The following is a 12,014-nucleotide window of genomic DNA, read 5'->3' as shown; positions in this document are numbered from 1 at the left end:
GTGCTTTTTGAGTTGAAAAGTGCAAAGTCAATGAAACCAACTTATCTCGGGGGGGGTCACATATTTTATTTCACGATGAAAATAAAAAATCTCCATGCTGTTCAGGTCAAAAACTGCTTTGTTGGGAGATGACCGCAGAGTCTTTAGGTCAAAGGACTCTTCACCTGAAACTGACCACGCAAGCCCAGTTTGTCGGGCTGCCGTTCTTTTGGCAGAGGAGTATTGATCGGCGGGATTCTCTTAAGCGCTGCAGTTTGTCCTCCGAGGGCGGAGCTGAAGGCTCGGGATGGAGAAGTAAACAGGCACATGGTAAATAAACACCTAGGTCAATATAGCCATTTTACCCATTAACCCGAAGCAGGTTTGGCCCCCGTGTGTGTGTGTGTGTGTGTGTGTGTGTGTGTGTGTGTGTGTGTGTGTGTGTGTGTGTGTGTGTGTGTGTGTGTGTGTGTGTGTGTGTGTGTGTGTGTGTGTGTGTGTGTGTGTGTGTGTGTGTGTGTGTGCGTGTGCGTGTGCGTGTGTGTGTGGAAGAGGGAGAACCTGTAACTTGGCAAACACAAAGAGCTTGGTCAGTCAGGGGTCACAAAAGGTTTCAAATCAACTGTTCTTTAGTTGGAATAGCAGGTTTTGTCTGTTTGGAATTCATTTCAGACCATGGCCGACATTTTGTCATCGCACTGTCTGTCTTCTCACCTTATCCGTCTTTAGATTTTGTAGAAATTGTATTTATTAATTCTTGCTAAAAACATATATATATTTTTTTTGCGATTAGGTGATCTGATCCGTCATGTGCACTCTTGTAATGTTTTTTGAGAAGCTTTGACTCAAACTAAGCTCCTAACTTGTGTGAGATTTTGGGGTTTTAACCCGTGAGCACATGGTGAGCAAAAAAAAAAGAAGAAAAAAAAAAGTACTTCCCGACCAAATCCAGAAAAGGTCAGAGGTGAGGGTCGGGGGTCAAAGAGGCGTGGCCTCAGTGCCGGAGACGCCCCCAGGTTTACACAAGTGTAAAAAGAGTCCATTCAGTCTGGCTGCATGGGCAGAGTTTCACAAAGGTCCACTGTGTGGGGCCTATACTCCCCCAACACACACACACACACACACACACACACACACACACACACACACACACACACACACACACACACACACACACACACACACACACACACACACACACACACACACACACACACACACACACACACACACACACACACACACACACACCTCCTCCATGCACCATGCCTACACAGGACACAGACAATAGGGGGGTTTTCTGGTTTGCCTGTTCAACTAAGTTTTTGTTTTTAGTGATGTGGACCTTCCAATTCGTTTCTCTTTTTCCATCTTTAATTTTTCTAACATTCACTCATGTATCAAATTTCCAAAGTGGCAAACCGAACGCTGAGCAGAAGAACGGAAAAGCAAATATCTATGAAAGAATAGTAAGACAAAACGCCGTGGTAATGGTTTGAATTATGCATGAAATAAATGGCTTTAAGAACAAAATTAGATAATACAAATAGTACCAGCGCTCATTATGTTTAAAACAAAAAAAAGAAAAATGAAAACCACACAGAAGTTTTCAGAGGATTCTTGCATCAGCTTTCAGCTCCAGGTCTTTTTTCATTCCTACCAAATCTTTAGATCTTTAAAAAATAAAAAATGGCTCATACAGTTTAATTTTGATTCAAGGCTCGGAGTGGACCTGGACCCAACGACAGTGACCACATAATGTTCCATAGTTTACTGAGAATAGTTTTTGTTTTTTTTAAGGTCGCAGACGAATAACAACCAGCGAATCATCATTAGTTTGATCATTCCCATCTGCATTAATCATTTTCAGTATTCGAGTGTAACGTCAACCATATTGCACATCCTTGATATGCTTTGAATGAGAACAAGGCTAATTTGCGTATGAAAGTTAGTTGTAGGGCAGAAGTTGAGTTTTTGACACAGAGATGGTGCACTGATGAATCCAACACTCGCTCACTTTATTACTCCGAATAGTGCATATTCATTTTTTTCCATTTTAGACGGAAGACCGTGACATATGGAATTCATTTTTCTACACGGATAATCCCTCTGTTCCTACACAGAAAAGGAAAGAATGGAGCCGCGACAATGCAAAGGACACACATGCCGAATCTCACCAGAGGCCCCTCGCTGGCGGTTCATGGCCCCGTTTTCTAACCTCGCACACAAACCGCCAAAAAACTTCCCGTCTCTTCCCTGACTCTCGGTATCATTTTTAAAGTGCAGTTATGATCTGGTTTTCTTTTTTAAAAAAATTATAATGCAGCCCTCATCTTCCTTTCCCTCAGTAAAACGGTGGATTATTGCCAGATTAAGGGAGTGCCTTTTTCTTTATCCCCGCGTAAGCCTGCACAGCACGCAGCTCAAAGGTAATGAAGCACTCCGTGATCCCTGCCCGGATGAATCCAAAAAATTCCCAGAGCACCACTGTATTTTTATAGGAAATGAGATTGCAGCGAAAGCCCCCCCCCCCCCCTTCAAACCTTTGCTTTCCATTTTGAGAACCGCTATGAACGTGTGCAGCGAGAGCCCGCCGGGGACTTGTTGCTATTTTAAGAATAAAAAAATACACAGGTTTGAATTTGCAGAAATTGTGATTCTGCTCGGAAACTAAACCTGGACAAACATTAAAAACATCCACTCACCTGAATGAACTTTGTCGTCTTCTAAGTCATATAAGATTTTAACAATTGTTCAAGCGTGAAGTCCTTGTTGATTTTGTCAACAAATAATATTTGTTGAGCAGACTTTATTTAATGATCTTAACAAGGGGACAGTAGGAGATTTGGAAATATATGAGGATACGACAAATCCATTATTCGTGTTTGTATTGGACAAGTAATACTTAGCTATTCCAAAATACATTTGGACTCTTAGGATGATGTGAATTATTTTTGGCGAAGCAGATTTCCAGATTTGCCAATGTACCGTTTTTCCATAATGACTCGGGGAGGCAATGCTGAGTATCATTGTTAAATTAAAGAGATTTAAATGACGTGCTGGCTGGACGTGTGCCCCGGCTCGTCACAGAACCAGTGTCAGTCCCTAATGAGCAACAACAGTCCGTCCTCTCACCGGCCCCAATTTGAATTTCTGTGCTTCCCACGACGTTGGAAGGGACTAAACTTCAAAATACTCGAGACTCTTCAGAAAAAAATTAACAATGTGAAATTGCCTGTACATTAGTGTCATTGTTCCATTATGGTTCCATCTCATTTTATTCCATGTTATATTATTCTCATTCGAACCTGTACTCGTTCGTCTCTGGGCCGAATTGTCCCCGCTGGGCGGGTCATCTCGAATATGATTGTCTTATCCTATCGCCATTCATATTTTTCTACTGTGCAGGATCATACATGCAAAAGCACTGACCTTACTTTGCCTTCCGAAGTCTAGAGATCGACGCGGAAGCAACGTCTAATTCGATACGACTTTTATGGCTCAAGAAAAGGAGAATGTGTTAGTTGAACGTGCGCAAACAACCGCGGTGAGGAGTTCCAATCGGCAGAACCGGTAACTTGAGGTCTCGCGACGCTTTCCGAAGTCCACTGAGAGGGAAACGGTGTTTGAAGCTGTTCAGAATGACCACGCTCCAGGAGGCGGTTCAGAGAAAAAGGCCCGGCGTCTCTCCGGCTGCATCCCACTGCTTTTGCCAATCGCTCCGCGGGGATCCTTCGGCCCGTCTCTGAAGTCTCCCCGTGTGAAGTATCGAACAGTGGCTCTCCAGAGGCGTTGTACTCGACGGTACACGCGAGAGGCACCCCGAGAGGTTGTTGTGTGGAATATGAAAATAGAGAAAACTCAAGGTAGAGTGCTACCTTGAGTTGCTATTTTCTTACATTTCGACCATGAAAGGGGAGTTGGTAAGAGTTGTAGCAGCTGCTTTCTGGCATGAACTTCAGTCCGCACATTTTCACCTGGGGGGGAAAAGAGAATTGTCGCCATGTCCTTCCTCCCGCGCGTTCTAGCCAGACGGCCTCGCAGCGTCCCCGAGATGGTCCTGCTGCCGCGAGCGCGTCAGACTCGGACAATCGCCGCCTGCGCTCGTGGCGTGTGAGCGGCGAACTCCATGGCTTCATTTCGGAAAAACAGCCACGGAAAGGCACCACTTCCGGGGCCTTGACGGTGGCTTCGCCATGGAGACGGCCTCGGTCACTTGAGTCACCGAGAAACAACGCTCACAATAGAACCAGTCCGGGGAGCAAAAAACATAAGGCATTGGATCGGGTCAGCGGCTGCGCATGAGAGACTTCTAGGGGAAGCTCCGTTGAAGCCGCCGAAGACTTTTAAAAGTTGACCCGAGCCGCTTGTGTAACGTCGAATTTCGCCTGGCAGCTCTCCAACGCGCTGGAGGAGCAGACTGTATGCCTTCGCTACAGGACGCCCACATCGTCATCTGGCGATGTCGATATTTAACGTCGTCTCAACAAACCCAAGAGCGCCGTGTCCAGCCGCCTGCCGATTGACGGGAGCGCACGTGTCGAGCGATCTGCTGCAGACACCCCCCTTCCCTCCCGGCCCACGGTCCACTCTGACCTGCCTCGTCCCTCGCTCCCATTTTATCAGCCCCGGTCAGTGGAGTGTTGACGTGAGCCCGAGGCTAAAGGAAGAAGAAAAAGTGACTTAACACATCACCCCGTGTAATGAGGCATTTGCAGTTTTCTCGCTCGTACTGTAAGTTGTGTTGCAAATTGCTCCGCTTCCTGCGCAGCTCCTTATTAGAGGCCCTCCAGTCGGAGGAATCACCGCTCTGAGGAACACAAACGTCTCCACAAATGACCAACGTATCGATTTGCATAAATATTATGCTCGTATTGCCCTCTTCCTTCGTAATGACGGACATTTTGTACTTGTGTCTTGAGGAGAGTAAAAGCTTACAAGGGGCACTTAGAAGGCAACATAACGGCATAATTAAATATATAGCGGAAATGTAAACCGTTGGGTAAAAAAAATTAAATAATAATTGCCTCGAGCTAGTGATCGTCTAGCTCGAAGTTCTAAAGAATGCTTTTACAATAAAAGACTCCAAGAGCTGCATCGGGCCAAACTAGTATGATTTGAAACGCCCACTTCTTAGAATTAGTCCCGTCCTTTTATCAACAAAGCACAATTCAATAAAAGACAACAAGATGTCCTGCCATATTGTTTTGCTCGTAACATACTGCAACCTACTTGGCCAACATCTGTTGTCACACACAATCTTTACATCTTTACACACACACACACACACACACACACACACACACACACACACACACACACACACACACACACACACACACACACACACAACCTTGTTGCATCTTGACAGGATCAAATCTGGCACCTTGACTTACAATAAATGTTTGCCTATATGCAATTAATTATTTGGTGTCATCGCACTAATGCTGACTGACGCCTCCATGCTAAAAGCCGGCACTCCAGGGGCCTGCTCTCCTTCAACGCAGCACGCAAATGTTACTGCTTGAGTATAGTTAAACATCACTGCACTTAAATTCAATATTATAATTCCCCTAAATATTTAACCTGAACCTTTAACTTTGTACAATCGGGTTTGGCCCCTGTCTTTCATGAGCATCATGGGCAGTTCTTTAATAGCAACGGTAGCAGTGAGTTCAAATGAGATATACTAGAGTCCAAGATTGGAAAGAGGAAAAACGCATAGGAGCCACAAATATGGTGCTTTGATATTGCATAAAATACAACAAATGTTGTTTTAATCACTAAAAAGTGATAGCTCATTATACACAAAGATAATGATTTTGGTAAAAAAAAAAAAAGCAATTTAATTTTTTAAGGATTCGTGACAGTAGGGCCTATAATCTGCTCCTGTCGGGTTTTTGGATGAATTATATATTTTTAACTTTTGAGTATTTACATTTTTGTTGTTGAAATTATTCATTTCGTAAAAAAAGCTGGCGTGGACGACGTCGGCACTGTACTTTGCAGCCAATCTTTGAATTCATACAGTATCTGCGGCCACTGGAAACCTATAGTGTGGACGAATTGAAAAACTATTGTTGTTTTTTAATATTATATTTTTTTGGGGGGGGGGGGTTGGGTGGGGTGGGTTAGGGTGTTAGGGTGTCCCCATACTTGACTCGTCCTGTGAGGGCCGCCGAAATTACGCAGCGCGCCCCTGGGCCGGAGTTCATTAGAATAACTGTACATTATGCATTCAAACAGCTGGAGGGAGGCAGGGAGATGGAGATGGAGAGAGGGAGAGGGAGGGAGGACAGTGTCGCTCACCTTTTCCCCGCCACAGCCGAGGCTGCAGCGCAGCCGCTTGACACGACACAGCCCCCTAGGTGTCTCACTTCCTCAGCGTTTGCGCACTGTCGGCTGCCGAGCGCCGACTGCGCGCCGACTGCGCGCCGACTCGCCGACGAGCCGCCGCCGCCGCCGACGCTCCTGCTCCTGCTCCGTCTGGCTGCTGAGTGACTGGCTGCGTTGTTGACGTCAGCGCCGCCGATGATTTGCTGAGGCGAGAGAGAAGAAAGGAGTTAGTGCGCGTCGAGAGAGCGGGCACTGCGAACTGCCTTGCACTATGCTGTGAGCCCCCCGGATTCCCCCTTTTCACCAGACACGGACTCGGAAACGTGCAACTTCGAAGGTGAGTGGAACCGGGGACGGGGACGGGGACGCGGGAGGAGGAGGACGGAGGAGGACGGAGGAGAACCGAGCGGTTCACCGGCGACAAGTGCCAAAGACGCCACTGTCTCCGCACGCGTCCGCCGCGGTTTCCTCTGCGTACTTTCATTCACCATATGGATGTTTTGATGCGTGCGGAGCGCGCGCGCCTGTCTGTGTGTCTCTCTCTCTCTCTGTGTGCGTGTGTGTGTGTGTGTGTGTGTGTGTTTTCTTCTTCTTCTTCGCTTTCGCTTGTCCTCGTTCAACCTCGCGCTGGAAGTTAACAGCGAAACGCGACTTCGGCACGCGAGTTGGAATCCGCGCACCGGAGGCAGAGCTCCTTCCTCCGGGTCGGGAAACAAGTGTTCGCCCTGATTGCGCTGCAAGGTGTCGGGAAGTTTATTTCACATTTTGCAATCATTTTTTTTTTTTTGGGGGGGGGGGCTGTTGCATTTACACACGGGGTCGTTGTGAGAGATGTAGAGGTGTTGACGCAACCCCCCCCTCCTCCTCCTCCTCCTCATCCCCTCTCCTCGCTCCGGTTTAGTATGCTGGAGATCGCAGGCAGAGGACGTGAGGTCTGGGCTGTTTCACCGGGCGCCGCACGACACCGGGCGCCTCGCTCCATGTGACCCTCACCGGGAGGAGAGGGAGGAGGGAAAACATCGCGTTCGCTCGTTTTGATTCATGTCATGGAAATGATGCAATTGTGAGACAGCGGCACTCTTTGCCCCGCGTCCTTGTGTCTCCAGACAAACAGCACACGCACGCACACACACGCACACACACACACACACACACCCGTGTGGCTCATTTAGCCGTGATGACATCACGACGAGGACCCGGGCGACATTAAACGAGCCCCCCCCCCCCAGCAGCCGTGTCTCGTACAGTCGGACCCCCAGTGACTGACAGGAGGCTGCGGGTTCGAGTGGTCGCCAATAATCGGGGCTCGCACGCGCGCGCTGCGAGGTGAGGAGGGGAGGGGGGGGGGGGGCAAAAAATGATTTTTGTTATCGACACTGTCTGATCTGCTCGTCTTCACCCCCCCCCCCTTTCACTTTTCTGTTTTCCGTGGATCACCACCACATGTTCCTCCCCAATTGTGCCACACCAGCCCCGGGATTCGAGTATCTCATCCCGCCTCCTCAAACCCAAAAGAAAAAAAGAAAAAGAAAGTCCACCTGTGCGTTGATCAGGACGAGATGAGGAGGGAAAGGCTGCGTTCGAATCAGCGTGATTACTTTTTTTTTTTTTTTTTAAATCCCCCCCCCCCGTCCTCTAGCACGTTTAATGTCTCATGACCCTTTGGAGACGTTGTGCCATTTCGCTCTCTGCGCGCGCGCGTGTCTGTGGCTCATGGTCCGGAATATTGAACGCGTGTAATATTCTTGTTGTGGCTGCACGGGTCGCCGAGGCAGACGGCTCGTGATCACATCGATCATCATGCCTCGCCTCGCTTGGGGAGTCGTCGGCCCTGTAACGTGGTTATCGCCGGCACAGGCAGCGGCGGGTCCACGTCGTCCTGCTCTCCCTCCTGCAGCTTAATGTACAGAGAGCGTGATGTGTGATTTTTTTCTTCTTCTGCGTAATGCATGAATACGCGCGTGTGTATGGAATGTGTCTGTGCCAACATTTACGCGCCGTCTAGCCGCACGCAGCCATATGTGCTTTTTAAAAATTATTATTATCGGTGGCGCGCGATGAAAGTCCCCGAGCAGCAAGTTTGCGTCGCGTGATGCCACATCAGCTCCTGGAGGACTGAGGGCCGAGCGCAACAAGCATTGATCATTGACTGGGGGGGGAGAGGGGGGGTCATAAATCGCAGCTATTGGCTCACCTGTAATAAAGATAATGTCTGGGTTTTTTAGGCATGACCTCTGTTGACTGAGAGGCTGAGCTGCGGTTAAATGAGAACCTGTGGTTTCATCATTACCTCCCTCTCTCTCCTTTTATCGATCTTGTCAATGTGCAGAAAAGACAAACTGTCCACAGTGACCCAGGCGGCCTGCAGGATTATTTATGTTTGCCACGGTCCACGACGTTTTCCTCCTCGCAAACAACAGCAGCCGACGTTACAGTGTCTGGTTTGGGCTTGTGCAAGATTGCGTGGGTCTTTAAATTGAATATACTAAACCCTGGGATGGATAGATTTAAAAAAAAAAAAAAAAAAAGAAAGAAAAAAACTCACCCCTCCCCCTTCCTCTCTTGTTCTCTGGAAAAGAAGTGCTCAGAAACTTCTCTTTCCATTAATTGTTTTGTTAAAAAGAAAATCGGGTGTTTTCTTTTTTATTTAAAGACACCGAAGATAACAAAAAAAATAATAAGAACCACTTTTTCAATAAAATGTAATATGAAAAAAATCCCGTCAGAAATTAAATTGAGGGCTCAAAGAACTGAAGGAGTTGACAATGTTTGTCACTTTGTGAACCGGATCTATTGACAGGATTGATCCGGCCACAATGTGGCCTTCAATGAGCTCGTTCAGAATGTGGGTCAACGGAGGCTCTTGGCTGGTTTTCATCGCCTCATTCATCCGTTCATTCATCCGTCCAACTATACTGCAGAGACTTATGATTAAATATACGAACGATGCTCGCAGAGATGATCATTTGTGCACATTGTGTCCGAAGCCGTTCAATTAGAGCCTTTGTCATTTCAGTCTAGGTCAAAGTGCGATGTGGATTGGTGGTGGAGCAACACGTTGCCCCCGCTAACTCGAATTAATCAAGTCAACAACTGTCACGGAGGACGATCATTCAATTTGGATCCTCGACGTCGGTGTCAAGAGAAGCAGGGCCGGGTGTTTTCTTTTCTTCTTTGGTGTCGCAGCGTTTGTGTGCTTGTGCCTCATCCTTCCTTCGCTTTCCCTTTCCACCCATTTCTGGCCGCTGCTCTCTGCCCCCCCCCCCCCCCCCCCCCCCCCGGTCTGTGATGGGAATACTGAGTACGATGCTATTTAATTTCAGAAAGGCTGCTTGACGGTCTTTGTGAGCCAAGCAGCAGTGAAACCCCCCCCCCCCCCACACACACACAATTCACATTTGTTTAACCGGTGTACATCCCCATCAGAGGAGCGAACGTAGACGTCTTTTTTCTCTTTTACGGAACATATGTTGGGCTGATTGGTATGCAGGGTGAGCCCGTTGGACGGCTCACGAATTTGTCTCCCCCCTCAGAAATATACAGTCAATACTCTCCGCTGATTTCGAGAACAATGCCACTGCGCAGAGCGCTCGCCGTCCTCCCCCCAGGATGTTTTTCAGTTTTCAACTCCACCGATTTCGCACTTTCCATTTAGAAAAATATTTTTCAATGCGTTTATTGACAAGCTCGCGTTTCCAAAAATGTAATTACCGAACGTTTCTTTGTGCACTTTTGTGAAAGGCGACACTCTGGGAATCATTGGAACGGAATTCATTCATTGAGTGACATTCGTTGGATTTGAAAGTTTAAAGAGCAGTCGGCTTGCTGCATAAAAGATGCTGTATGGTCACTGATTTTTTTTTCTCTATTCTGCTTCTCCATCCAGGTTTCATCTTGTTTACAAAGAAAGCTAAAAACACTGCTGAGCCGGGGGGAAAGGCGAGCCTCATGAGTCGGCCTCGTGGATTGCATCGACAAAATGGATTTAACTAAAATGGGTATGATCCAGCTGCAGAACCCCAACCACCCCACTGCCCTGCTGCACAAGGCCAACCAGATGCGTCTGGCCGGGACCCTGTGCGACGTGGTCATCATGGTAGACAGCCAGGAGTTCCACGCTCACCGGACTGTGCTCGCCTGCACCAGCAAAATGTTTGAGATCCTCTTCCACCGCAGCAGCCAGCATTACACCCTGGACTTTCTTTCACCAAAGACCTTTCAGCAGATTTTGGAGTACGCGTACACTGCCACGCTACAGGCCAAGGTGGAGGACCTGGACGACCTCCTGTATGCAGCGGAGATCCTGGAAATTGAGTACTTGGAAGAGCAATGCCTCAAGATCCTGGAAACAATCCAGTCCTCGGATGAGAACGACGCCGAGGTCAATGCCAACGACGGGAGCACAGAGGAGGACGAGGAGCGCAAAGGCCACAATGGAGCCAAGAACTCTAAACAGCATTCCATGGAGAGTGCCTATCTGTCAGGTACCCACCAACTCTCCACCATGTCCGGCATGGTGGACCAGAGTCCCTCGGTGTCCACCTCCTTCAGCGTGTCCACCCTGAGTCCCACCAAAGCTGCCGTGGACAGCCTGATGAGCATCGGCCAGTCTCTGCTGCAGCAGGGCTTCGGCGGTGAACACCTTATGCACGGCAACTCCCACCACCTGATGACGGAGATCAAGACTGAGATGATGCAAGTGGACATGGGCGGCAACGGCCACGGCAGCCCTCAGAACATGGAGTCCAGCGCCTCCAGCAACGGCGAGCGCGGCGGCGAGGACAGGAACCGAGACGGCCCCGGCACACCGACCAGGAGCAGCGTCATCACCAGCGCCCGCGAGCTGCACTACGTCCGCGACGACGGCATGGGCGACCATCAGGCCGAAGTCAACCAGATGGGGCTGGAAGCGATGGCCGGCATGACGGAGAAACACCTGGCCTCGCTGTACGCCCTGCCTGTCAATCATAAATCAGACGGCATCATGTCCATGCCCGCGTCCATGGCCTCCGCTCTCCCCATGTCCCCGGCCCTGGCCATGTCCATGGACTTCAGTGCCTACGGCGGACTCCTGCCGCAGAGCTTCATCCAGAGAGAGTTCTTCAACAAGCTCGGGGAGCTGGCGGCCGGCATGAAACCGGACGGCAGGAACCAGCACGAGCGCTGCAATGTTTGCGCCGCAGAACTGCCAGATAACGAAGCTGTGGAGCAGCACAGGTAAGACCAACGTTATTTTTTTCTCAGCAGCTGCTTGGCCTTGATATTAATGGTCGTTTCAAGCTGTTTATGCCTGATTTCTTAGGCTTGGTGTAACAAAGGCGAGACAAGACATCCGGCCTCTCAATCAAACACATTCTAATTATACATATGAGTTATATTATTGCTTTGGCTAACAGGGATTCAATTATAAACCTTTTTCCCGTCGCAAGTCTCCTGTTTTTGGCTCTGAGAGTTTAAGTCTTTTTTGAAGTCTTGGCTCCTGGAGAACAGATGAAATTAGATGTTTTGGTTACAGCACTTCGTACCGTATCTCTATGTCGAACTCAGACCTCAGTTCTGTTCCCCGAGCAGCGAGATTCCCTGGTGTCTGCCGCCCGGGGGACCCCTGATGCAGTGCTTTGGCAACAGAGTCTAAGACAGTTAGGTCGCACCTTACAAAATGTGGGCGGCAGCTGTAACACACTTTCCAAAGTGGTACC

At 48.7% G+C, this 12,014-nt stretch overlaps 1 protein-coding gene across 1 annotated transcript in view; it reads left to right on the top strand.

The window, feature by feature from the left end:
• The first annotated feature begins 6,343 nt into the window (after window positions 1–6,343).
• zbtb16a (zinc finger and BTB domain containing 16a) overlaps window positions 6,344–12,014 on the top strand; it is a 124,577-nt gene continuing 118,906 nt past the window's right edge. The window contains exons 1-2 of the mRNA XM_035625974.2: window positions 6,344–6,652; window positions 10,202–11,532. Of these exons, the coding sequence (XP_035481867.1) occupies window positions 10,295–11,532 (1,238 nt within the window). The 5' untranslated portion in view covers window positions 6,344–6,652; window positions 10,202–10,294. The remainder of the gene's footprint in view (window positions 6,653–10,201; window positions 11,533–12,014) is intronic.

This window comes from Scophthalmus maximus, chromosome 2, assembly GCF_022379125.1.
Source record: "Scophthalmus maximus strain ysfricsl-2021 chromosome 2, ASM2237912v1, whole genome shotgun sequence".
NCBI lineage: Eukaryota > Metazoa > Chordata > Actinopteri > Pleuronectiformes > Scophthalmidae > Scophthalmus > Scophthalmus maximus.
The sequence above is the reverse complement of the archived record's forward strand: the minus strand, read 5'-3'. Positions and strand labels throughout refer to the sequence as shown.